This window comes from Eriocheir sinensis, chromosome 47 (genome assembly GCF_024679095.1).
Source record: "Eriocheir sinensis breed Jianghai 21 chromosome 47, ASM2467909v1, whole genome shotgun sequence".
NCBI lineage: Eukaryota > Metazoa > Arthropoda > Malacostraca > Decapoda > Varunidae > Eriocheir > Eriocheir sinensis.
The window spans coordinates 8,413,935-8,440,787 of NC_066555.1; the positions used below are offsets into that span (position 1 = coordinate 8,413,935).

The following is a 26,853-nucleotide window of genomic DNA, read 5'->3' on the forward strand; positions in this document are numbered from 1 at the left end:
TGGGCCGATCTCCAAGACGGTCGGGAATACGTGTAGGGTGCTGGACCAACTGCTCTAGGTCATTGAGGATAGCATAGTTGTAGGCTTGTTCACCAGGATGGTCAGTGAAAGAGGATGAAAGCCAAAGCTGGTGGTGATCATTGAAATCTCCTAGGATGGAGATTTCAGCGAAGGGAGAGTGGGTCAAGATGTGCTCCACTTTAGAATTCAAATAGTCAAAGAATTTTACATAGTTGGTAGAGTTAGGTGAGAGATAAACAGCACAGATGTATTTATTAATAGAATGACAATGAAATCTTAGCCAGATGGTGGAAAATTCAGAAGAGTCAAGGTCGTGGGCACGAGAGCAAGTGATGTCGATTAACGCGTAAATAACAACCAGCTTTGGATTGAAATTTAGGATAGAGATAGTAGGAGGGAACAGAGTAGAGATTGCTGTCAGTAGCCTCAGAAACCTGTGTTTCGGCAAGGAAGAGAAGGTGAGGTTTAGAGGAGGAGAGATGATGTTCCACAGAATGAAAATTAGAGCGAAGACTGCGAATGTTGCAGAAATTGAGAAGAAAGAGGTTCGAGGAGTTATCAAGACACCTCTTGGGTCGGCAGCCAGAAGGGGAGTCCTCCCTGGGGGAATTTGTGGCCCCCCCCCCAGGCGGGGACTCCAAGGCTTGGTGTATGTGCGCCATTTTGAAATTTTAATTTTGGGAAAAGGTGTATATGTTGTGTGAATTTGGTGTGGTGTGGATAAAGAGAGGATCTGTCTTTAGAGAGCATGCTGAACTACTCTCCGGTGTTGGTAAGACAATAGCGAAACGGTTAGTGAGGACATGGGAAGGGTCTTTGGAGGGCTTCAGCTCCCTTCTCACCTCCCATATATCCCTCACCGGGAGTGGCTTGCGCCCGTTCGGTAGGTGTCTTCCTACCTACTCCAGCTCCAGTTTGCTAACTTTCTTGGTGTGGGTAGGAGAGCGTGCGGTCATCAGTGTATGCATAGACTGCTGGCAGGCTCCTGAGAAGGTCATCGATGTACAGGTTCCAGAGGACAAGGCCCAGCACAGATCCCTGAGCGACTGAGGCACCCACTGGGAGGTCCCTGGATTGCTGCCCGCCGACGATGATGTGGAGGTTCTTCCCTGAATGTTGTCACTCATTAGCATCAGCAGGTGTCCTTGGATGCCTTTGTCACGATGCTTCTCCAGCAAGCCCGTGTGCCACACCCGGTCAAAAGCACCCACAATGTTGAGAGTGACGACAAGGGTATCCAGGCCGGTGTCGTGTTTCTATGCCTCCTCCTATTTCTGGTCGTCCGTTTTGCTTACAAACCTGCTATAAACACTTACGGATCCATGTACGCAGCTGGTCGGGTGTACATGGTTGTCCCCCCAGTGTTTTCAAGCACGGGATGGCATATTGTTTCATTCTTTCATAAAAACACATCAATGAAGCCAGTACAGTGCTCTGTTTTGTACCAGGTGAAGTGAAGGACTAATGAATAGCCTTCATGCAGTGATTCACCAGTAAACTTATGGGAAATAGCATCTTGCTATTTTCTAAAAACAAAATTGTTTTACCTGACCAGCTGCGAACACGGATCCGTGTTCATAGCAATCCGCCTTTTGGTTTGTAAACAAAATGGACAGCCAGAAATAGGAGGACGCGGAGAAACACGACATCGGTGTCCAGGGAGTCCTGCCGATCACTGAAGAGGAGCAGCAGGATGGCTGAAGTGGAGTGGCCAGATCTGAACCCGAACTGCTGGTCAGTGAGGAGGCCATTGTCCTTGAGGTGGTGGGTGATGGCCTCCATCACTATTCTTTCAAAGATTTTTACAACTACAGACAGAAGGGAGATGGGCCTGTGGTTGGCAGGGTCAGATCTGGACCACTTTTTGTGCACTGGCACCACGCGAGCCTCTTTCCATATTGAGGGCCAGGTGTTCTCCCGGACACAGGCCCCGAACACCTCCAAGAGAGGTCACAAAGGAACACAAAGGAACACAAAGGAAGAACAAACAACAGCAGACCTGCTGGTCCTTACGAGGTTGTTTGTGACAAGCTACACTAACTATCTAATCAAAGGTGGAAGATGAAGGACAGCAAAGGCGAAGGCTCCTCCCCACCCCCCCATCCCTCCAGCCAAAGCTGGCAGGAAAGGAAAAAGAACCATGCAGCATGGAAAAACTGCATGGAATTTATGTAGGAAAGAGGAAAAACTACCATTACTGCTACCACTAACCGGGCGATAAAAGCGGACAAGGACACCAGTATTCGAAAGAACTTAACGTTATTACGACAATGAGTAATATCTAAGTTGCTGGTTGGATTCAAAACACTTGTCTAATCTATTCTTGAAGGCCGTAACTGTTGTACTATCAACGACATCACAAGGTAGAGAGTTCCAAACATTAACAACTCGATTGAAGAAGAAGTGTTTAGCTTAGTGCGACGAGAATCTTTTACCACTTATCTTCAAATTGTGATTTCTTCTTGTTCTATTTGATCGATCAATTGTAAAGTAATCTTCCGCATTAATATCACTGAATCCTTTGAACATTTTAAACACTTCTATTAGATCGCCTCGCATTCTTCGTTTTGATAGGCTGAATAAATTTACTTCTTTAAGCCTTTGTTCATATGACAAATTTCTCAACCTAGGAATCATCTTTGTTACTCTTCGTTGGACCCGTTCCAACTTTTCTATGTCTTTTCTGTAGTAGGGAGACCAAAACTGTACACAGTACTCTAGGCGAATCGAACCAACGAATTATAAAGTTTTAATATTACTTTTTCCGATTTATTATTAAAGACTCGTCCGATGAAGACAACCAATTTGTTTGCAGTTTTAACTACCTCTGAACAATGCTGACCGGGCTTTAAATAGCTTGATATAGTGATTCCAAGATCCTTTTCTTTACTTACTGCAGAAAGTTGTTGGCCATTCATTACGTACCGAACGCGATTGTTATTTTTTCCGATGTGGAACACTTTACATTTCTCAACGTTAAATTTCATTTGCCATTGATTGGCCCAACGTGCAAGTCGATCTATATCTGATTGTAAAGCTTCTTCGTCGAGTGTCGCAGTTACTTTACTAGCAATTTTTGTGTCATCAGCAAATTTTGATACTTTGCAAGAGAGCCCATCATCGATATCATTAACATAAATTAAGAAGAGCATGGGGCCAAGCACTGATCCTTGAGGTACGCCGCTTTTGACATCGAGCCAGTTAGATGTAACACCGTTTAGAACTACTCTCTGTTTCCGCTCAGAGAGCCAGTCAGCAAGCCAATTGTGAATGTTACCCGAGATACCGTGCGCCTGTCGTTTGCTGAGCAATCGTTGGTGGGGACCTTATCAAATGCCTTTTGAAAATCCAGATATATGATATCTACTGATCTGCTTTCATCGAACACCTCAAAATATAGTGAAAAAATCAAGTAAGTTAGTCAAACACGAGCGTTTACTACGGAAGCCATGTTGCGAATTATTTATTATATTATTTTCTTGAAGAATTTCACCATATTGTCGCGAATGATAGTCTCCATTAACTTACAAACAATAGATGTCAGGCTAATTGGTCGATAGTTTCCTGGATGAGACTTGTCCCCCTTTTTGAAAATTGGTGTGACATTTGCAAGTTTCCAATCCGACGGAACTTTTCCAGCTGTTAAAGATTTATTGAATATGATGGAGAGCGGTTTACAAATTTGATGTTTGATTTCTTTTAAGACCCTAGGGGTAATTTTGTCTGGACCAGGAGCTTTGCTTACTTTAATCTTTTCAATTGTGCGTAAAATGTCACTTTCTACGATGAGCACGCCACTTAACATCTTTTCGGTCCTTCTAACCTCCGGCGGTTGAGGTGATAAACAATCTTCGTCGGTAAATACGGATGCGAAAAAGTTATTTAGGATTGTAGCCATTTCATTTTCATCGTTCCTGCCATATCTCTCTCTCTCTCTCTCTCTCTCTCTCTCTCTCTCTCTTTTTTAACATCAAGATACATATGACAAAAGGGGCGGGGAAATTGTCTCCATGCTAAAGACGACCTCTCTCTTGAGGTCGCCTATCTCAAAGCATTGTCACTAGTGTTGTGTTGTGCTTGTGCTCATGCTCAGGCAGATGCGACTAGGGCGGGTAAGTGCGACACCAGGCATGAGCCGCCACCTTCACCTGCTGGGTGTTCATTGCCCTAACACCCACTTCACCTGTGAAGGCGTTCCACAGGTGGGCCGTGGCACTCGTGAAGGCCCTCTGGCACCTGGCTGTGCGGCTTCTCGGAATATCAAGGAGGAGGTCGTTAGCCATCGCTGCTCTCGTGGTGTGCTGGCTTCTCCCCCAAGGAACCCGTAGTGCCGCCAGGTGAGGTGTATGTTGAACCTGGGCCTTGTGTAAGACTGTGATGGCACCGACCCTTCTCCAGTGCCCGAGGCTGTTGGGCGTACAGTGGGGGGCATCCTGCTGGTGACGTAACTGCTGTCGATGTTGCCGCTGCCGCCACTGGTGTCCATGTGGTCGCTGCTGCTGATGATGGATGAGTCGCTCTGCCCTCCTCTGCACTCTGTCCAGTAGCAAGAGGTGACATTGGGCACTAGTCATCCAGGAGAGAGGGGAGTATTCCATGACGGGCCTCACCTGGGCTTTGTACAGCCTCAGGAGGCCGTCTGTGTCGAGCAGGTGCTGCACGCGATGCAGGAGTGTCATCCTCAGGGAGGCTCTGCGCGCCACACACTCCAGGTGGCGATCGAGACTGAGTCTGGAGTCAGCCTCCACCCCCAAGATGTTGATGGAGTCCTTGATGGCCAGGGTGTCTTCCCCAAACTTCAGCTGTCCCTGCAGGAGTCTGGCGTCCTCCCCCAAACGTGATATGACCATGGCCTGGGTCTTCTCGGCAGCAAACTTGACTTGCCAACATCGTCCCCAGGCCATGATGTCTCCAAGATGGCGGTTGGTGGCTTCGATCACGCCCGCAGTTTCCTCCCTGGTGTAGCTGTGGGACAGGGTGCAGTCATCGCCGTAGGCTGAGGCCACTGGTAGGCCACGGAGCAGCTCGTCAAAGTATGTGTTCCAAAGAACCGGGCCCAGTACTGATCCTTGTGGAATGCTGGCAGTGATTGGGTAACTGCCTGACGTGCACCCGTTCACCACTACCCTCAGACTCCGGCCGTGCAGGTAGCTCGAAAACAGCTGCAGCAGTTGTCCTGTGATGCCAAGCTGTTCGAGCTTGGCCAGGAGGCCCCTGTGCCACACACAGTCGAATGCCCCAGCAATATCTAGGGCAACGACAAGTGAGGGGCGACCAAAGTCCAGGGCATCATGCCAAGACTTGCTGAGCAGGAGGAGGAGGTCTGATGCCGAGCGACCTCTCCTGAACCCGTGCTGACGAGGAGACAATAGATGGTTCTCCTCCAGGTTGCGCGTCAGCTGCTCAGCAATAATCCGCTCCAGGATCTGCTAACAACCGTCAGGAGCGAGATTGGGCGGTAGTATGTTGGGTCTGCCTTGTCCTTTTCCTGAATACCGGTGTGACACGAGCCTCTTTCCACAGGGTCGGCCAGGCCCCTGCGCTTAGGCACTGTCTGAAGATACGTGCACAGTGCTTCAGCAGGAAAGGGCTGATGTCATCCGGGCCTGGGGCTAACCTGGTGTTGGTGTCTCGGAGGTGCTTGGTCACTGTGCCCTCCATGATCTCCAGGTTTTCCAGGACAAAGTTACCCAGACGGGGGAGGAGGGGGGGCTGCCTGTCTGGCTCCTCGACAGTCATCTTGCTGCTGAAGTGGGCTGCCAGAAGGTCAGCTTTTTCCTGGTTCTTTACTGCCAGGCCCCCTGCAGGCGTCTTGAGAAGAGGGATCATGTCCTGCATGATGGTGCCTTGCCTCTCCTTCACCAAGGACCACCACTGCTTGGGGTCAACTTGGTTGGATGCCAGCTTCCTCCTGAGGCTGTTCTCCCACCCTTTCCTGGCCCACGCTGCTGTCCTTGTCATGGCCTTGCATGCAGGGTGGTGCAGAGCCTTGTTGCGCTAGGAGGGACGGTGCTTGTATTGCCTCCAGGCGCTGTAATTATCCTCTGCGGCCAGTCGGCACCTATAGCCGAACCACGGCTGGTCGCGTGGGTCGGCCTTGTATGCCCTGTGAGGGACATGCTGCCTCTGAGCTTGGAGGAGAGCAGCAGAGAAGGCTGACACATTGTGGTCAACGTCACCACTGAGTGTGGCGTCCCAGTCAGTGTCAGCTAATGCCCGCTTCATGGCTTGCCAGTCTGCCCGCTGCCATTGCCAGATGACGCGTTGCCTTGCTTCCTCACGCGAGAGGTTGAGGCCGAGTTCACTCAGCACTGCATTATGGTCGGAGCTGCCGGTTCTGTCCAGAGGGCGGCAGTGCACTGAGTCCCCGGGCAAGTCGGTCAAGACAGGGCCCAACGAGCCCCCACGCACGTGAGTGGGAAAGGTGACGTGCTTTGTGAGCCCGTGGACCACTGCCAGCTCAGTGAAGGCCCTGCTTACCATATGCTGGTTCATGTCACCCACGATGGCTGTGCTCTGGCAGTCATAGGTGGCCAAGATGGTGCCCACTGGTTGGTGAGGAAGGTAAGGGGCTCGCTGCCTTGCCGCTGAGGGCGATACATGGCGACAAGAAGAACAGCGCTCATGTCTGCGAGGAGGAGGCAGAAGAACATGGCCTCTATGTGCTCGGCAACGGGGACAGAGAGTGGCTGTAGCTGCAGGCCCTCCCGGTAACACACAGCCACACCTCCGCCCTGTCTGTCCTTCCGATCGTGTCGCTCCCAGTGGCAGTAGCCAGGAATCCTGTCACACGTCACACACGCATCGTTCAGAAATGTTTCGACTGCCACCACCACATCAGTTCAGTTCCAGAGGACGGAGTGTGTGAGCTCGCCAATGTTGGTTCTGAAGCCTCGTACATTTGCTGACAGGATTCTAAGGCTGTTCTGCGTCATGGCCGGTTAGTTCTGCCTGCCATTTTCTGCACTCAGTGTGGGTGTGGCCTCTCTTCCTGTAGAAGTCGCAGATGATGACACTACAGCCGTTGCGAGTGTGCCCCCACTGAAGGCACCTGCCGCAGTGTGGTCTGTTTGGTGTGCTGCTTCCCTGTCGATGGCTGGTGTTGGTGTTACTGTTGTTGTTGTTCCGTCTTCCTCTGGGGAGGGGGTTGGGGGTAACGCCGCGTGTAGCAGCAGGTGCGTGGTGGCGGGAGGGTTAAGGGGGGGCAACGTGGGGCTGTGGGTCCACGGTGAGAGGTATTGACGAGGGTAGTGTTTGGGGAGGCAGGGGGTGATTGGGAGGTTTGGGAATGGCGGCTTGGTTGTGAAGGCTGGGGCGTGGGTCTGGCAGCAGTGCGGGCAGGTGTATCATCTGGAGAGTTTGTCGTCACTTTCCTCAGGGGCTAAGGCTTCCCTGAGCCCCACCAGGTCTGCCAGCCGGGGTGGGTGGAGCAAATTTCTTGCCATTCTCTGTCTATTTTGCTGGCCAGGGCGCTGGTGGCCTGAATGGCGAGGGGGAGAGTGGGGGCTCGTTTAGATGCCGAGAAGGTGTCAGTGGCGCTAACAGCCTGAACAAACAGTGCCCTCTGTTGGTGGATCCACTCGTCCTGCTGCTCGTAGTTCTTCACAATGCTTTTCAGGGTGTAGTTTTCGTTCTTCAGTCTGAGGACGATGTCGACCAAATCCTCGGTGGAGTTGCCCAAGAGCTCCTCTCTACGTTCAATGGCTGCTTCAGTCGCCGTCTGCTGGGGCTGATCGACAGGTAGATTGGGTTGTGAGGGAGGTGGCGTAGAAGTGTCCTCTTCTCTAGTTGTGGCCTGGCGGGGCTGATGGTCAGGTTGTGAGGAGGGTGGCGTGGAAGTGGGGGCGGCGTCCTCAGCGTCCTCTTAGGTGACAGGGTGGGGTATATTCCAAGCCTTCCTAATCTCCTCGGTGCACGAGCAGCAAAAGGAACCTTCGCTATGGCAGTCTACACACACCAGATTTGGGCAGTCTGGTTGGCTCCAGGCTGTCGAGGGTTTTTGCCTTACTGTGTAACTGCACACACAGCAAAATTCTCTCTCTCTCTCTCTCTCTCTCTCTCTCTCTCTCTCTCTCTCTCTCTCTCTCTCTCTCTCTCTCTCTCTCTCTCTCTCTCTCTCTCTCTCTCTCTCTCTCTCTCTCTCTCTCTCCCCCAAAGAAAAAAGAAAGAAGGATTGGGTTTATATATATATATATATATATATATATATATATATATATATATATATATATATATAGATATATATATATATATATATATATATATATATATATATATATATATATATATATATATATATATATATATATATATATATATATATATATATATATATATATATATATATATATATATATATATATATATATATATATATATATATATATATATATATATATATATATATATATATATATATATATATATATATATATATATATATATATATATATATATATATATATATATATATACGTAGGGTGACGTGGGGGAATACCGTACAAGGGGTGGACCGTATAATCGGCCTTAAAAAGAGAGAACTTATAGCAGCGCAGTATTAGCAACACTGTGAGTGGACATGATGACGATGAACAAGATGGCTGCTTTTGTTTACCGTGGCACGCTGCTAAATAAATAAAAAAAGTTATAAGCAAAAAACTAGGATGTGTCCAATTCGTGGCAAAAGGGCTGGTAAAACTACATTGCCAAGAGGGGCTACATGCCAAATTACAGCCTTCTAGAGGCAATAGCAACGCCACACTAGACAAAAACAGCAAAGTGTCTGGATTTCATCAAAATCGCTCTCAAAAGAGTTTACGTTTTGAACTCTAGCGACAGAACTACTAAGAGCAGGGAAATGTTATGCATCATATTGGAAAGAACATTGGTATATAATCATTTCACTCTATAAATCAACCTATATTAAGCGCCTTATTATACATGTTATTTTTTATTTTATTTAGTATTCAACCCTATTTCTTCCCATATATGAATAATACATTTAATTTGCTTTCTTTTGATCCCAAATATCTATGTATGTATGTATGTAGGGTGATGTAGGGGTATACCGTAGTATTAGCGGAAAAATATTATTGAAAAATCCAGGGCTAAATCATTTGTTAAATAAGTTTTTTGAAATTCTAAAAAAATGAGTTGGTTTCAAGGTTGGGAACTCAAAAATAGTTTTTTTCCGAGTCGTTTTTTGCATATTTATTCGATTTTTTTACCCTTTCTATCGGTTTTTGAGCCCGGTCACTTATTACAAAATATAGCCCTTTCATTTTGCTGTCAGTTGATACCAAAAACATTTCTGTAGCCTCAGAAATAAGGGAGTTATGGCGATTTGCACCAAATTGGTTGATTTTCTGAAATTCACGGCTTAATGACAAGGGCGCCGCAGAATCAAAAGAGTCCGCCGTCCATTACTTGAGATGTCACTGGCTGTAATTGTAAATACTTTTATATAACAAGAATTATGTCATAGAAGTATTTTTTTCTTATAAACTTTTTTTGCAGGAAAATGAGAAAAGTCCCTGCTTTTTCATACTTTATTATTATATGTACAAACAAAACAAATTGCAATAGATGTGTCAAGTGTCCCACATCCACTGGGAAAGGTGGACATCCATTACTGGGCATCTGGTGGGGTCTGCTGGTGGAATGGAGCAAAGCAGTTCCTTATGTCTGATAGACAATGGGTGACCTGCCAGGTTGCATATCCACCTGTTCAGGTGGATAACTCCCTTTTTACTGCAGTGCCTGCAGGTCTGTCACATGGGGACACAGTGGGGCATGTGGGACGGTGGTGTCTTGCTGCTTGGCGGGAGTTGCAATAGATGCCCTCTGTCCCTGCTTTGGTGAGGAGAAATGTGGAGCAGGGGAGCTCCTGGTGGGCCTGGAGACTGCTGCCTTGGTACCTTCAATGAAATAAATGAGCCACTTTAATGAAATGTCTAAGTCCCTTTAGTTCAGTGTTTGAGTCCATTCATATGTCCCTTTATTTTAATGACTGAGTCCTTCTAATGAAATGCCTTGAGTCCCCCTTGTTAAATGTCTGACTACCTCTAATTCAATGTCAGAATTCCTTTAACCCTAGATTACTGTCCCTCCCAATAGTCGTTGACCACTGTCCCTATATATGATCATATATAACCTTTTGAAAATTAATAAAAAGATCTGTGTTACAAATTTCATTACAACTATTTCTATAATAAACTACTTTCATTTTGAAAACTGTCTATGTAATATTTAATGAAAAAAAGCTTAACATAAAAAAATAAAAAATAAATAATTTAATGTAACTGAAAAAGTGGTAAAAAAGAAAAAGAGTTTCTAGGACCCGTGGTGGGCCAGGTGTGCTGGCAGAGTCCTGGCTTGGCCCATGTGAAGTCAATTCATCCCCCAGGATGCCCCATTACCCCAAGGCCCTACACGGGTTGATGTTAACCAGGCTGTCAAAGACTGGGTATGTTTCAGAAACGAAAGAAAGTGCACCGGGTATTCGATATATGCGAGTTTGAAGTATGCGAATTTGCTCATATGCGACTAACCTAAATGTGCCAAGCATTCGTTTTATGCGAGAAAAATTCGCTATTATGCGAGTAGCGGTGCTGGTGCGACTGGTTGGTGAGGTATGGCGGCCAACTCACACAAGAGGGTGGCGGGTGCAAATGTTTTGCCGCACTTTCCTCGCCTATAATTAACCTTTTCCTAAAGGTAATCAACAGGTAGCTAATTATGAGCTTAAATCGTAAACTTTGGGAGTATCTCCTGGAAGCAATCAGCAGCTCTGGGCTGTCTTTATTATTGTGAAACTGTGCCGGAATAAATAGTTAGAGGGTTCGAAAACGGGTCGTGGAACATAACCCCCTATAATTAATGGGATGATAGGTTCGATATATGCAAATTCACATTATGCGAGTTTTTTGCAGAACGTAACCCTCACATATAACGGATACCTAGTGTAATAAAAAATCTTGAACCTCCTCTAGCTCGCCGCTGCTTGCTGGGTAGGACAAGTAATTGATAACTATGACGTCATTTTGCTGGGGCACTATAGAGACTAGGTTGGGGGTTTCCACAGTGGAGAGGCCAGGCTTGTGGTCAATTGGAGGTGGAGACCGGGTGGGTGAAATGTTGTAATGTCTTTTTCCTGGTGTGGGGGTTATGGCTGGGTTGAAACCTTCCTCACCCTCAGTGTCACTGTCAGTCACTCATTCATTCTTTCCTCTCACTTATACTCCTGCTGTACATTTACTTTCTTCACTACTTATGGATGTAAAACCTGTCTGGTTCACATACTCCTAAATCAGCCTTTAAGAATCAAATTGACCCCCATTTCGTTGCATCAGGAGTAAATTGAATACCATAGTGGTTTTGGCTGCTCTGCATGCATGAAGTGGCTGTCTGGCAGATTAAATCACCAGAGTGGGCAATCTCGTAATGAGCCAGTAGGCTTTCTGTTGCCTGCATTTCCATGTTTCCATGTAGTTGTAAGCTTCCTCCTCCTCCCCCTGCCCCCCATGATGACTTAAAGTAGTGTAAAAAGTTTTAAAGCATTACAGTTTGCCTGAAAACCAGTATATAATAAAATATACATACCAATCAAATGTTTCATTATGTACCCCTATTGTCCCTGTATATGATAATCATTTTCAGGGAAGAACATTTTTTTATGTACTGGATTGAAAGAATTACACTCCTCATATGTAGATCCCAATTCGGACAGAGGACTTGTGGATGGTGAAGGTTGGTGCTGCCCGGATGCTCGGGCAGCCGCGATAGATCTACTGCTTGTGATGAGAATCACGAGGGACAGTTATTCAGGGTTAATATCAATTATTTATTATTATCCATTTTATTTATTAGCTAGATTTATTTATTTATTATCCATTTTATTCATTACGTATGTAGATTTATTTATTTATTTATTTACATTTTATTCCTTTATATTAATTTAATACTATTCAGTTTATTAATTTTATATCCCCCCCCAAAAAAAACTTGGGCATAGGTTTGTTTTGTCATGGAAAAGAGCACAAAACAGTTTGTGCATAAGTCCTCCCCACCCTACCCCTGGTCATAGGCTTCCCCCTTTTTTTATGTTTTTTAACATGGAAAAATCACTGTCAGCACATGGAATAGTTATATACATAATAAATACTACTACGTTATCACTTATCACATACGTATATCATATGACCATAATCATAATGAGGCCATAATCATAATCAGGGTTACGTCAAGGGGCAAAAGATCCCGTGTGAAATAACCGTCACTATTCAGATCTCTGGCACTGAGCCCTTTGTTTCTGTTTCCTGTTTTTGGTGTATTTTTTTGTTTGATAATTTGTTTATGTGAGTGTTTTGAGGTTTCATTGGTTGTGCAAATGAATTATAATCATAAAATTGTCGGGACCCAGAAGACGAGGAAACAGAGGAGTGACATATACAACAGTGTAAACATCTCAAAGTACAAAAGAGGGGGAACAACGAGGGTAAAGAAAAACAGATACCCAGAGAGGAATGACAGATATACAACTGTGTAAACATCTGACAGGACAAACACTAACAAGAAGGGTGACATATATAACAGTGTAAAAATCTCAAGTACAAAAGAGGGGGAACAACGAGGGTTAAGGAAAACAGCTACCCAGACTCAGATACAGAAAACAGATACCCAGTAGGCGTGGTCAGAAAGTGTGAACAACCATTGAAAAAGACTCTGAACCCATGACGTCAGTCGTGGCGACATGTTATGAGCCAATAATTTAACAGAAAAATCACATTGGGAGTGTCTTAAGACTGAATTACGAATAAACAGAAGTAAAACAATACAACATAATGAGCGAGCCAATGGGTGTGACAGGAAGTATTGGCCACTGGTTATGTAGAAAATTAAGGCGTGTCAAGGATGTAAGTCCGCCTCAAGCAAAGAAAAATGTGACCTAGAAATCAGTGGTACTGGCAGACCGAGCTTGGTTCTCGCCTCAAGCAGACCTGCTACTCACTCAGCTGAGAATGGCTGTTGTGATCTTAATCGTGAGTAGAAATCCGAGAATCTAAGGGAAACCGACTGTATTGTCCTGGAGATTATATTGTGAGGAGATGTGTAGTAGGATTGTGAGTGGTACAGGATAGTGATTATTTGTTTGCGATGTTAAGCAGAGATGGAAACCACTGCGTGTGGTATGATTTGGTGTTTCCGTGAATTGCAGTAGATTATACTATAGGATGTGTTACTAGGATTTGTGAGGAGAGCACATAATGATTGTGATGTAAGCAGAGAGATACAAACCACTGCGTGTGGTATGATTTGGTGTTTCCGTGAATTGCAGTAGATTATACTATAGGATGTGTTACTAGGATTTGTGAGGAGAGCACATAATGATTGTGATGTAAGCAGAGAGATACAAACCACTGCGTGTGGTATGATTTGGTGTTTCCGTGAATTGCAGTAGATTATACTATAGGATGTGTTATTAGGATTTGGGAAGAGAGTACATAATGATTGTGATGTAAGCAGAGAGATACAAACCACTGCGTGTGGTATGATTTGGTGTTTTTATTATTGGCAACAATTGAGCACATGTTATAGTATTATGTTTAAGACATGTCGTTTGTCATATGTTGTATCCATTGCTGAATATGCCAGAGTGTTATGATCGTCTGAGCATAGAATATTGCGTAAGGCAATTATTTTCATTTAATCTTAAATAAATGTATATTATATTTTTCCCTTGTCTATCCCCGAACACTAGTCTCCAATAACAACTAACAAGTCTAAGGCTCTTCGTCTCATCAGCTCTCCTCCTCCTACTGATAGCCTTCTACCTCTTAAATTCCGCCGCGATGTTGCCTCTCTTTCTATCTTCTATCGATATTTCCACGCTGACTGCTCTTCTGAACTTGCTAACTGCATGCCTCCCCCCCTCCCGCGGCCCCGCTGCACACGACTTTCTACTCATGCTCATCCCTATACTGTCCAAACCCCTTATGCAAGAGTTAACCAGCATCTTCACTCTTTCATCCCTCACGCTGGTAAACTCTGGAACAACCTTCCTTCATCTGTATTTCCTCCTGCCTACGACTTGAACTCTTTCAAGAGGAGGGTATCAGGACACCTCTCCTCCCGAAATTGATCTTTCTTTCGGCCACCTCTTTTAATTTTTGGGGGGGAGCAGCGAGTAGCGGGCTTTTTTTTATTATTGTTTTCTTTTTTTGTGCCCTTGAGCTGCCTCCTTTGTTGTAAAAAAAAAATAATAAAAAAAAATATATAAAAAAAAAGGATCACGCTACCAGGGATACGAGACTGTGAGATCATTTATGGAGTAATTAATGAGTGATAAAAGAGTTGATTTAATACAAGAAAAAAAGGGTCCAAAAATATGACCTTGACAATTATGTAAAGATTGGTATGATTAACATACTGATATTTCCTACCAAGACAAATGCTCTTTTTTCATATATATTTTCTACTAACCTTTAACCCTCCCAGAATATCATAGGAAAGTGTAGAGAGGAAAACAAGTGTGAAAATAAGCATGAAATTTATGTGCTAACCCATGTGGCAGTGGGAGGAGGAGCAGCCCAAAGCATCCTGTGATAGCCAAGACCCACGGCTAACCACAGCTAAAACCTAATTAGTGTTTACGCTCTTACTAATGGGGGCTTCCCTCGCCCTCCTTGAGTTTTCACATTTTGTTGCATTGGGCATTGGTCATAATGTAATGCCCTGGGCTTTTATTTTCTCTTTTTCTATTTTCCTACACGTCCTCTGCGTGTATTGAAACACACGAGAAATTAATCAAGATAAAGTGAGGGTATTCCCCGGCTGCCTGGGATTGAACCCGCGACCAGCATGACGGGAGAGCCACTCCTTACCGAGTCGGCCAAAGAGGTACCCCACTGGCTAAATGGGTTATGGGAGGCTCGTTCATCAGGCCATCGCCGCACTACAATAATATGGTTATTAATCATTTGCATAACAAATGAGGCCTCTAAACATTCAAATGAACTAAAATAAACTATCAAATAGAAGGAAATAACACCAAATAGGAACTGTCAATAAGGGAAATTAATATAAAAAACAAAACATCAAGAGATAGAGACTATCTCTAGCTAAGCCATAATAGTTAATGCTAGAATGGATACAGCTGGACCAAGTGCTTAATTTTGGCTAGGTTAGAAGGTTAGATATATGTGCTCGCACCTACTTAACGTAACTTCCCAAACCAAGAAATGGGCAAGACATTTCATTCATTGTTTTGTTCACTTTAGCACTAACTGCCATTAAACTGAACAGATTTCCTTCATTTTTGTGTCCACTTCATTACTGACCAGCAGAACAGTGAACATGTGAGTGTGCCAGACTATCTGTGACTGGATACCTAGGCTTTTATGATTCATCTTTTTATCTCCTTGCTGTAAAATGGCTGAATGGAGCAAAGGCAAAGGGTTGGTAACCTTAGTCATTGTCAACAAGAGGAGTAGGATGGGCAGCTTTCCTTTTATTTATTTGTATCATACCATTTGTTGCTCTTTCATGTACAGAAATGAACTGGATGTATAACAAAACGTTGCAAATCTGCTTAGTTCAATGTATAATATGGAAATGTTTATAATTTCATAATGCTGCTCAGTAGTCAGGTAGTCATGTTTTGCAGAAAGTGAATCAAACCCTTGATTTTAGGGTCAATAAATACCTGTAGCAAAAGAGGAAGATTATGTATAGGAACAGCAACGTTGAGTTTTGAATGAATTATTATTGTATTGAATATTTGATACCCACCAGACATGGATCCATGTGGAGGCGAGGAGTGTGACACAGTGGTAACAGTGGGTCAAGGAGCTTGCCAGAAGGGACCCCCCCCCCTCATGGAGGCTGTTCACCTCAAGGACCATCTTGCCACCAATCCCTCGGAGTACTCCTACTTTGACAGCCACCGCATGTGTGCATGGGCTGGGCCAGCACACTGGAAAATACGGCCATTATCTAAAAGTATGTATCATATATTTTTGTATGGATATTCAGGTTATGCATATATAGTAGTATTTACAAATGAGTTGATAAATTAATAGAATAAATGAAACAATTTTGTAGATAAAACAATTGAATTTTTTTATTGGTAGTTCAACTTTTGGTTGGGAATGTCAGATGTTAAAGAACTATTCAGAATCTGCCACAAGTTGACAGATTGGCTTCTTATAGTGCTTTTATAACCATTTGTATCCATGTATATTTACTCTTTGTAGAATCAAGCTGATGCTTCATTTTTAATTCTCTCTTTAGACAAACATGAGAAGGAAAATAAAAAAGTAGAAGAGATAAGGATAAAGTAGATTTTTTTTCTTAATGGTCTTATCATCACTACAGATAATACTTCTGTTAAGATATCAAAATTTATGCGTTACAGTTTCATTAGGGTAGGCATGTGAACATTTTAATTATTACTTCCACAAATGAAGACTCAGATTCTAATGTTAAGATATTCAGCAAGACAATACAATGCAAGAAGGTTGAATTTTATAGAAGGGATGGATTATAAAGGAAAAGAGTTGATGATCAGTAAAAATAGAAATTAGAGAAAAAAATAGAGATTTATAAAGTAGAGAGAAAATTCAGGTTTGCATCTCCCTTTTTACCATGAAGGTATGTAAGTTTATCACAGGCTATGATGGACATCAATACATCACTCTGTTTCACTGTTGTTGCATTCATAATGATTGTAGGTGTTGTAACATTACTATGAATGCCCCAGTAAACACTTGAAAGCGGAGCACCGAACTATCCAATTCTGCACAGACATTGACACTCTTAACCCGGTAGCAGTGACGGGCCAAATTTGTGGCTTTACCGTGTAACAGCGATGGGCCAAATTTGTGGCTTTACCGTGTAGCAGCGACGGGCCAAATTTGTGGCTTTACCATGTAGCAGCGATGGGCCAAATTTGTGGCTTTACCGTGTAGCAGCGATGGGCCAAATTTGTGGCTTTACCGTGTAGCAGCGATGGGCCAAATTAGTGGCTTTACCATGTAGCAGCGATGGGCCAAATTTGTGGCTTTACCGTGTAGCAGCGATGGGCCAAATTTGTGGCTTTACCGTGTAGCAGCGATGGGCCAAATTTGTGGCTTTACCGTGTAGCAGCGATGGGCCAAATTTGTGGCTTTACCGTGTAGCAGTGATGGGCCAAATTTGTGCCATGATATAAAAACCCAAAAATAGATGATACATAATCTGATCACAAACACTTTGATATATATTATGAAATGGTTTGTGTGAGGGGTAATTTTTTCTCATTTTTCTCGCTTGGAGGGACCATTAAGAAACATGATCCCCGCTGCTACCGGGTTAAGATTCACCCAGTTCACAGTGTGTTTACCCGGCTGGCTGTCCATCACACTGTTGTCTCTTGAATTTTATTTGTTTTATCTGTGTTCTTCCACCATAATGACTAACTGCACTACCTTTAATGGAGAAGAAGAGAAGACATAATATAATCACAATTGCAGAGAAGAAAATGGTGAATACTGCATCACTCCTGACTACATGTTATCTATTTGTTTATGTGTATCAGGTGGGGTATTTTTAGCTGCCTGGAGAGTTGAAGAAAAAATGGCCAATGCTGCATCGCTTCTACTGACACTCTCTAATATTATACGTGGATCAGATGAGCAGCTGCCTGTACTTATGATCCAGTTTTTATTATCTGTTTTATATTTTTATCACCTGATTTTAATTAAAAGAAGCATTCCTTTGTAAATAACTCATGTTGTATGATATGTTTCAGCACCTGGAGTTGAAAAAAAATGGCAGATGCTTCTTGACCACTGCTGACAGTTTCCTTTGTTGACATGTGATGCAAATCTTAAAAGAAATTATTTATCACCCAATTTTCTGGAAAGAAGCTTCATTCATTAGTAAATTATCTGCATTGTATGATTATGTTTGACGGGTTAACCACCATATGTACCACTGGTGGCACATTGCAGACTTCCAATAACTGCCACATGTACCACTGCTAGTACATTAATTATAAGAAAAAGAGAAACAAAATTCCAATATAGACAAAAAAACAGATTTATTAGATGGAAGTTTAACCCTTTGCTGGGCTCTCATAGGAATAGTGGAGGTATCAAAAAATCCCTTTAGTATGTTAAAATTGAGGCCTTTCTAAGACATTTTTACTCGATAACATTTTTCGATTCGATGCACCCATCCATTGCAAAGTTGCATCAAAGAAGTAGGCCGCACGGGCTAGTGGCCCAATTTGCAAGTAATCGTAAACATCCCTTCTGGGATATTTTGCCTGTTTTGTTATAAGATTTTATTTTGATTATTTTCATTATTTTAAAAAAAAATTTGATTATAAATACTTTTCTATAACATTTACAAGAAATATTTGCCATTGAAAATTTTCCTTGTACAGTAATTCCTCACCGTATCCTTTTCACTTATCGTGGTCTCACTATATCGCGGATTTTTAAGCTGTATCGTATCGCAGATTTTTTGCTATATCTCGGGGTTTTGCGGTTTATAGGTATTTTTATGTATTTATTATTTCAAATATTTTTGTGGTAAAATAAGCATTTTCTAGCCTAAAATATGAAAACGATATAAATCAACGTAAGTAGGAACACACCTAAATAAGCACCTACGTCACCTACCTATTTTTCATTTTTCCGTCGCGGCCTATTGCGCCGTTGTGCTTTTCACTGGTTCACTTCCTTTCTTTCTTCTCCCTCTCTGTCCCCGTATTTTTCTCCTTCCTCATTTCTTTCTTCTTTTCCTTTCACCTCCCTCCCAGTTTTTCTTTTAATTTCTTTCCCTCCCACTCACACCTTTTCTCTCCCCCTCTTTCCTCACCTTTACCTGACCCTCCCTACCTCTCTCTTCTTTTCCCGTCCCATTTCCTCCACTCATTTCCCTTGTTTCCCCCTTTCTCACACCCTCTTATCTTTAGTCTTATCTCTCACTCTGTCACTTTTCCTCCCTTTCTCCTTCCCCATTAGATTATATGAACACACACACACACACACACACACACACACACACACACACACACACACAACGGCTTGCTGTCTCGAGAGAGACCCGCAGCAGACCAAGAGGTGAATTACACACACACACACACATACACAACTAGGTAAATACAAGATGGCGGACGGACACAGTTGAACTCCTTACGCGTCTTCACACTATCATCAGGCTGCGCAGGAACTAAACCCTAGACGTGGGAATTGAGGTGTGAGCCGTGCTAGGTGGTAATCGTGCTGTCCCAAAGTATTAAAGGCTGAAAACAGTGAATAACACTGAAAAATGAGCGAGGAGAAGGCGGGGCGACGGCTTCGCCACCGCCGGGTTTGTTTACACCGGTAAGCAGGGAAGCCAGGCCAAGGGACAATGATTTAGAAGGTTTCTCGGAAGACATGGATAGACACAGAGACATGTTGAGAAGGAGACTTATTGACTTGGAAAGGGAGATGAAGGAAATGAAGGACAGAAAGGGGACGTTGGAGAGAGAGGTTGACGTCCTGAAGACTGAGAAAAATGTAAAGAAAAATGCGTACACAAGCACAAGCAGGTAACGTTAAATGAGAAGACAGAGGATACAGAGGTTAAAGTCAAGGAATTAAAGGAAACACATAAAGTCTGGAAGGAGGAACAAGAAAAGGAAAATGTTAGCTTTAAGAAAATTGTGGAGGAGCAAGTCAAGGCGAAGGATGAAGCTATAACTGAAAAGGTGATCAAGGTGATAAAAGAAAAAACAGAAATAGTGAGGGACTCCACTGAAAAAAAGAAGTCTGTAGTAGTGTTGGGCATTAATGAAGAGTTCATGCCGATCAAACATACAAGGGAAAAGAAAGAAAGGAAGGCAGTGGAGCAAGTAATTGAAGCAGTTCAGGAAGAAGGTCATGAGCTGGTAGGGGAGATCGAAGAAGTATTCAGGCTTGGAAAGTATGAAGAAGGAGCCCAACAACCAGTAAAAATTAGACTTAGGTCTCAAGCGGCTGCAGAAGAAGTGGTGGGAAAGTCATGGAAGTTAGCAAGAACAGAGACCTACAAAAAAGTCTGGGTAAGAAAGGACAGAAGTGTGGAGGAAAGGAACACGATAAGAGAATTGAAGAATCAAGCCAACGAAAAGAATGAAGCAAGGTCAGGGGAGGAAAAAAAGAAGTTTTCTGGAGAGTGATGGACATGGACGTAAGAAAGTGGTACAGAAGGGAAGAGGAGACAGCTTGAAGGTGGCATACACTAATGTGAACGGGTTAATATCGTCAATGTTAGAAATAGGAGATTACCTGAGCAAGGAAAAACCAGATGTTATGGGGATTACGGAAACCAAATTGTCCGGTAGTATAGATGCATTTAACATAGGGGATGGTAAATATAATGTATGGACGAGAAAGAGAAAATAAACAAGGAGGAGGAGTGATGCTATTGTTGAAAAAAGAATTGACTGTGGAGGGTGTCACCTATGGCGAAGGGGAAGTGGAGGTCTTGAGTGTGGGAGTAAGACTGCAAAGGGGAGGATGCAGAAATATCGTAGTGGTGTATGTCCCCCAAAAACCAATTCATGGACAGAAGAATTGTACAAGAAGAAGCTGGAAGACACATTGGATTGCCTAAGGAGATTACTGGAAGAGGATAAAATTCTGAAAATGGGAGATTTTAATTGTAAGGAAGTGTCATGGGAAAACTGGTCAACGGAAGGAAGTGAAGCTTCATGGGGGAACAAGGTTTTGGAATTGGTTATAGATAATGTCCTCACACAGTGGGTGGAGGAAAATACAAGATGCAGAGGAGAAGACGAGCCATCTAGATTGGACTTCATAATCACCAGGGAGCCAGATGCCATAGAGGAGATGAACTATAAGAGCCCTATAGGGAAGAGCGATCACGTACTTATCGAGTACATATTACGAGAAGGAGGTAAAATAATCAAGAATGAGGACTACAGGAAAGAATGGTTTAACTTTAATAAGGCAAATTTTGAACAACTTGGGAAACATTTTGAGGAAGAACAATGGGATACTTTTTTTGAGGCTGAAAATGTGGAGGAAAAATGGGCTATCTTTCTATGGATTTACAACGAAGGAGTGGAAAAGTGGGTACCAAGGATGAAAGAAGGCCAGAAATCAAGAGAAGAGTGGTACAATAGAAAGTGTGTAGACGCCAAGCAGGATAAGGAGAAGGCATGGAACAAATGGAGAAAAAATAGGAGGATGGATCTATGGAATGAGTACAAAAGGAAGAGGAATGCTTATGTCAAAGTAAGAAGAGAAGAAAAAAGGAATTTTGAGAAAAATATTGTAGATAAATGGAAAGACCAGCCAAAACTGTTTTATAAGTTCATAAATGGAAAGTTGAAAAATAGAGATGAGATTAAAAAAGTTGAAGTTAATGATGAAACTTTTGATAGTATAAGTGAAATAGTAGAAGTGATGAATAACTGTTTCCAAACAGTGTTCACAAGGGAGAGTGAGTTTGAAGGTGTAGATGCAGTGCCGGGGAATAGAGTGGGTCTGGAGAGAATACAAACATCAGCAGATGAAGTTAGAAAATTATTGGAAGAATTGGATGCGAGGAAATCAGCAGGACCGGATGGTATATCACATTGGGTGCTAAAAGAGTGTAACCAACAAATAGCTGAAAAGTTGAGCAACTTGATTAATGTCTCACTATTGCAAGGGAAGGTACCAATGGACTGGAAACGGGCTAACATCGTCCAAATATATAAAGGAGGAAGTAAGGAAGACCCGTTGAACTATAGGCCAGTGTCATTAACAAGTGTAGTAGCAAAGATGTGTGAGAAAATTATAAAAAACAGATGGGTGGAGTATTTAGAAGAAAACAGTATATTAACAAATAGCCAATTCGGATTCAGAGGAGGACGGTCTTGTGTAACTAATTTGATCAGCTTCTATTCAAGAATGATTGATATAATACAGGAAAGGGACGGTTGGGCAGATTGTGTGTATCTGGACTTAAAGAAGACGTTTGATAAAGTACCACACAAGCGATTAACATGGAAACTCAATCATGTCGGAGGTCTGGGAGGTTCAACATTGGATTAGATTATGGACTTTTTGACGAAGAGAGAAATGAGAACATTAATTAGGAATAATAAATCAAGCTGGACAGAAGTGACTAGTGGAGTCCCCCAAGGATCAGTGTTGGCTCCGATTATGTTTGTAATATATATTAATGACATGACAGAAGGGGTGACAAGCTAATTTTTTTTTTTTTTTTTTTTTTTTTTTTTTTTTTTTTTTACGTCTTTGCGTATTGCGCCGGTAGGCTTCTTCCCGGTGGATCCTGATGGTCGGTCCAAGGCTTCTTCCGGGGATTGAACTTGCGTCCTCCTGAACGCGGGGCTGTCTTGCTATCCGTTCAGCCACCGCCTACCCGCAATTGCACCGGTAGGCTTGTTCCCGGTGGGGCCTGATGGTCAGCCCAGCCCATTCTGGCGCAGGCGAGTGTTTATAGTGGCGCCATCTTGCATTGGCTCATGCTGCCCTCCCGAAGCTCATCTTTAATCCTAGAATCTAGCGTCCGGGTTGATAGGTGGTCTTCTGGACAGCTTGTGGGTAGTTTTAAGCCACTCGGCGGCGGCTGAAAAATCCCAGCTTGGTGGCACCAGGCGGGGATTGAACTCGCGTCCTCCTGAACGCGGCGTCGTCACTCTGTCGACTCAGCCACCGCCTCCGCCTGATGATGGTAAAATAATGAGGAGGGTGGCTAATGAAGAAGACTGTGTAGCCCTGAGCCAAGATCTCGATAGAATAAGCGAATGGTCACGCAAATGGGAAATGACATTCAATACAGAGAAGTGTAGCGTGATGGAGTTTGGTAAGAGCAGTAGATGAATATCGGGGAACTACTCTCTGAGTAATGAAAGAATCCTGAAAAAAAATGAAGAAAAAGATCTGGGAGTGATCATAACAGACAAGTTATCCTTTGGAAAACATATAGACCGGATAACTGGGGAAACATAAAATCTTCTTGGAAACATAAAAGCAGCATTTACATCTTTAGATGAAGAAATGGTGAAGAAACTAATAACATTGATGATACGTCCAAGACTGGAATATGCAGCATTAGTGTGGTCACCTAGATTGAAGAAAGAAATTAGAAAGTTGGAAAGAATACAAAGAGCAGCGACTAAATTACCGGAAACTCTGAGAGAACGTACTTATAAAGAAAGACTGGAGAAATTGGGACTAACAACACTGGAAAGCAGAAGAGAGAGAGGGGACCTAATAGCATTGTACAGGATACAAGAGGGATTGGAGAAATTGGACAGGGAAGATCTAGTGGAACGTGACAGAAGTGTGACAAGAGGCAATGGTAAGAAATGGAAGAAGAGCGACTGTAGGAGAGACATCAAGAAATACAGTTTTCCATACAGAAGCATAACAACATGGAACGGACTTGACGAGGAGACTGTGTGTGCAAAAACGATTCATGAATTTAAAGCCAAACTGGATAATAAGCGTTATGGAGACGGGACAGCACGAGCCTAGTATGGCTCTTTTCCTGTATTTCACAACTAGGTAAATTCAACTAGGCAACTAGGTAAATACACACACACACAGAAGAGGAAATGGGAAGGGTGTGTGGAGGGAGGGGCAGAAGTGAGTCAGGTCATGTCCTGACCAAAGCCCTGGCCTGACTCTCCCTTCTGCCATTCCCTCCCCACACCCTTCTCATTTCCCCTTCTGTGTGTGTGTGTGTGTGTGTGTGTAATTACCTACCTAGTTGTATTTACCTAGTTGTAATTTTACAGGGCCTGGGCTTACCCTCGTGTAATCCCGTCTCCGTATCTATAATTATCCAACTTTTCCTTGAAGCTTTGCACACTCTTCGCCGATACTATTTCTTCACTTAGTCTGTTCCAAACCTCTATATTTCTTTGTGGGAAACTATATTTCTTTATGTCTCTTGAGCATCTTCCTTTCCTCAACTTTTTACTATGTCCTCTAGTATTCCTGCTGGAAGGTTCTTCTCTTAGTAGCAGTTTCTCGTTATCTACTTCTTCCATTTTACTCAATAGCCTATATATTTGTATTAGGTCTCCTCTTTCTCTTCTTTGTTCCAGTGTTGGCAAGTCCATTTCCTTTAGTCTCTCTTCATATGTCAGTCCCTCCAGTTCTGGAACCGTTTTTGTTGCCATCCTCTGTATTCTTTCTAGTTTTGTTTATGTGTTTCTTCATATGTGGAGGCCACACTGTTTCTACGTATTCTAGTTTAGGTCTGATCATAGTAGTTATTAATTTTTTCATCATTTCTTTGTCCATGTAGTGGAATGCTATACCTATATTTCTCACCATGTTATATGTATCACCAAAGATCCGATTTATATGACTTCCTGGTTGCATATAATCTTGCATTATTACTCCCAGGTCTCTCTCTTCATTTACTTTCTTTAATATTTCACCATCTCCCATTTTATATGTCCATTTTGGTCTTTCTACACTTTTTCCCATTTCCATAACATGACATTTCCTCACGTTTAATTTCATTTCCCATTTCTGACTCCATTTCCAAATCTTGTCTTGTGTGTGTGTGTGTGTGTGTTTCCAACTAGGTAAACTCACACACACACACACACACACACACACAGAAGGGGAAATGGAAAGGGTGTGGGGAGGGAGGGGCAGAAGTGCAAGTCAGGTCATGTCCTGACTGAAACCCTGACCTGACTCTCCCTCAGGACCTCACCTGAATCTCCCCACTGTCCCTCCCTCCCCACACCCTTCTCCTTTCTTCTTGTTTTCATCCTCTCTATCTCTCCCTGTTTCCTCCACTCCTTTTCCTTGTTCTCCCTTCTTACATCCTCTATCGGTATTTTTTTCATGACTCACTCTGTCCCTCTCCTCCGTTTCCCCTTCCGTATTTACCTAATTGTGATATAAAAGAAGTGAGCTATGTTCATACTGTCCTTTCTCTGAGTATTCTTCCGCTCCGCCAAACTAATTCTTGCGCAAAGTTCGTATTTACAAAGCAAATGATGAAAGTCGAAACAAGAATTATAGAATCATTTATTGGGACCACGTCGTAACAACGACACTTTGTAGGAAGTGTTTATAAGAGTGTGGGAAAGGTCAATAGGAGTGTGGGGAGGGTTTATAAAGCCTTAAAATATATATAAATAATAAAAAAATATTAGGTCGTTACTTTGCAGATTTTCGCCTAACCTGGGGGGTTCTGGGACTTAACCCCCCCGATAGACAAGGGATACTGTAAACTATATACTAAATGTATAATGAGCTACTAGGTTGTTTTGCAGGCAAATGATAAAAGTCCCTATGGAAGATGTACGATGTGTTGGGTTTTATAAGCGACATCATGAATCCTGCGCCCGGGCTAGATCAGTGTTCACCCGACTGGCCAACTGTAAACACGGCCTCTCCGAATAAACCCTTGATTCACTCCACCATATCATTCTGCACCTCCTACATGGCGCAGTGAGCATTCAGACATTCATACCACCTGGACAACTCATCATGGCAACTCCAAGACCGAGGTTCTCGACATCCAATGGCAGACGCCACCAGGGCGTCACCGGTGCATCCCGGCGTCCTACACCACCTGGCCATCCCGGGCCAGACACAACACCGGCCATCGACGTGCAAGAGGTGATGGAATTGCTCTGTTCCAGTGGCCGTGACCTTAGACATCCGCCACCCCCTGCCCTCGAGCCTGTGGCCAGAAGACAGTGGCTGCACCTGAAAAGTGTGAAGCAGACATGACGGCGGCAGCGTTCCAAACGTGGAGGAAGTCGATGGAGGCGTGTGTGCAGCTGAACAGGTGGACACCAGCTGTGGCCGTCATCCACATATGCCTAAACTGTGTCCCCAAACTACAACAAGCAATCGATAACAGATACACTGGTGACAGATAGGAAGCTCTATCACCGGGGCAGGTCTTGGATGCCATAGGTGAGGTGGTGTTGCAGTCTACAAACCAGGCCGTACGGTGGAGCAGTTTCTTCAGCAGCAGACAGGGTGAGCAGGAACCCATGAAGGACTTCTTTCAAAGGAGTACAGCAGAGGCAGTGGAATACCAGTTCTGGTGTCCCACGTGTGCTGCGGACATGTCAGACTACATGCTGCTTTGTAAGGTCATGGTGGGCCTCAGTGACCCTGTCCTGAAAAAGGAGTTTTTTTAAGGGTGTTCCAGTTTCAACAGTGTGGATCAGCTACATCAAAAGTGTTTTGTTCATGAGGCGGCTGTGCGTGATGTAGGTGTGTGGGCTCGTGGGTCTGGCAGTACGGCGGCAGCAGCACCAGTGAAATACAATGTCACAGATGATGAGCTGCTGTCCACCCTCAAGCCCAGCACCAACAAACCCCTCACACGAGCTGCTTCAACTACGGCCCGCCACAGAGCCCTGGAAAAAGTCCAGTGAGTGATGCCCAGTGTCGTAAGTGTTTGAAAATGGGCGACTTTAAAAGGTGCTGTAGGGGCAAAGCAGTCAGCCGTAAAGATGATACTGTAGTGATGGAATTGGTTTACCAATAGAGTGGTGGATGAATGGAACGGGCTTGGCAGCCATGTGAGTGTCAATACCATAGATACATTCAAGAAGAGGTTGGATAAAGTCATGGATAGTGAGGTAAGATGGTGTTATGATTACAGGAGCTGCCATGTGTAGGCCAATCAGCATGTTGCAGACTTCTTACATTCTTATGTTCTTATGTAACTGCTTGTGCAGCCCACCTCTCACCACAGCCATGACTGGAAGTGACTGTGGCATATGGGACACATGGCGCCAGTACTGTGAGTGTAATGGCCGTGACTGACACAGGTGCCATGGTGTGTGTGGCG

At 43.6% G+C, this 26,853-nt stretch overlaps 1 protein-coding gene across 1 annotated transcript in view; it reads left to right on the top strand.

The window, feature by feature from the left end:
* Positions 1-26,853, top strand: part of LOC126981364 (condensin complex subunit 2-like) — a 161,175-nt gene that overhangs the window by 69,608 nt on the left and 64,714 nt on the right. The window contains exon 6 of the mRNA XM_050832386.1: positions 15,814-16,020. Within this exon, the coding sequence (XP_050688343.1) occupies positions 15,814-16,020 (207 nt within the window). The remainder of the gene's footprint in view (positions 1-15,813; positions 16,021-26,853) is intronic.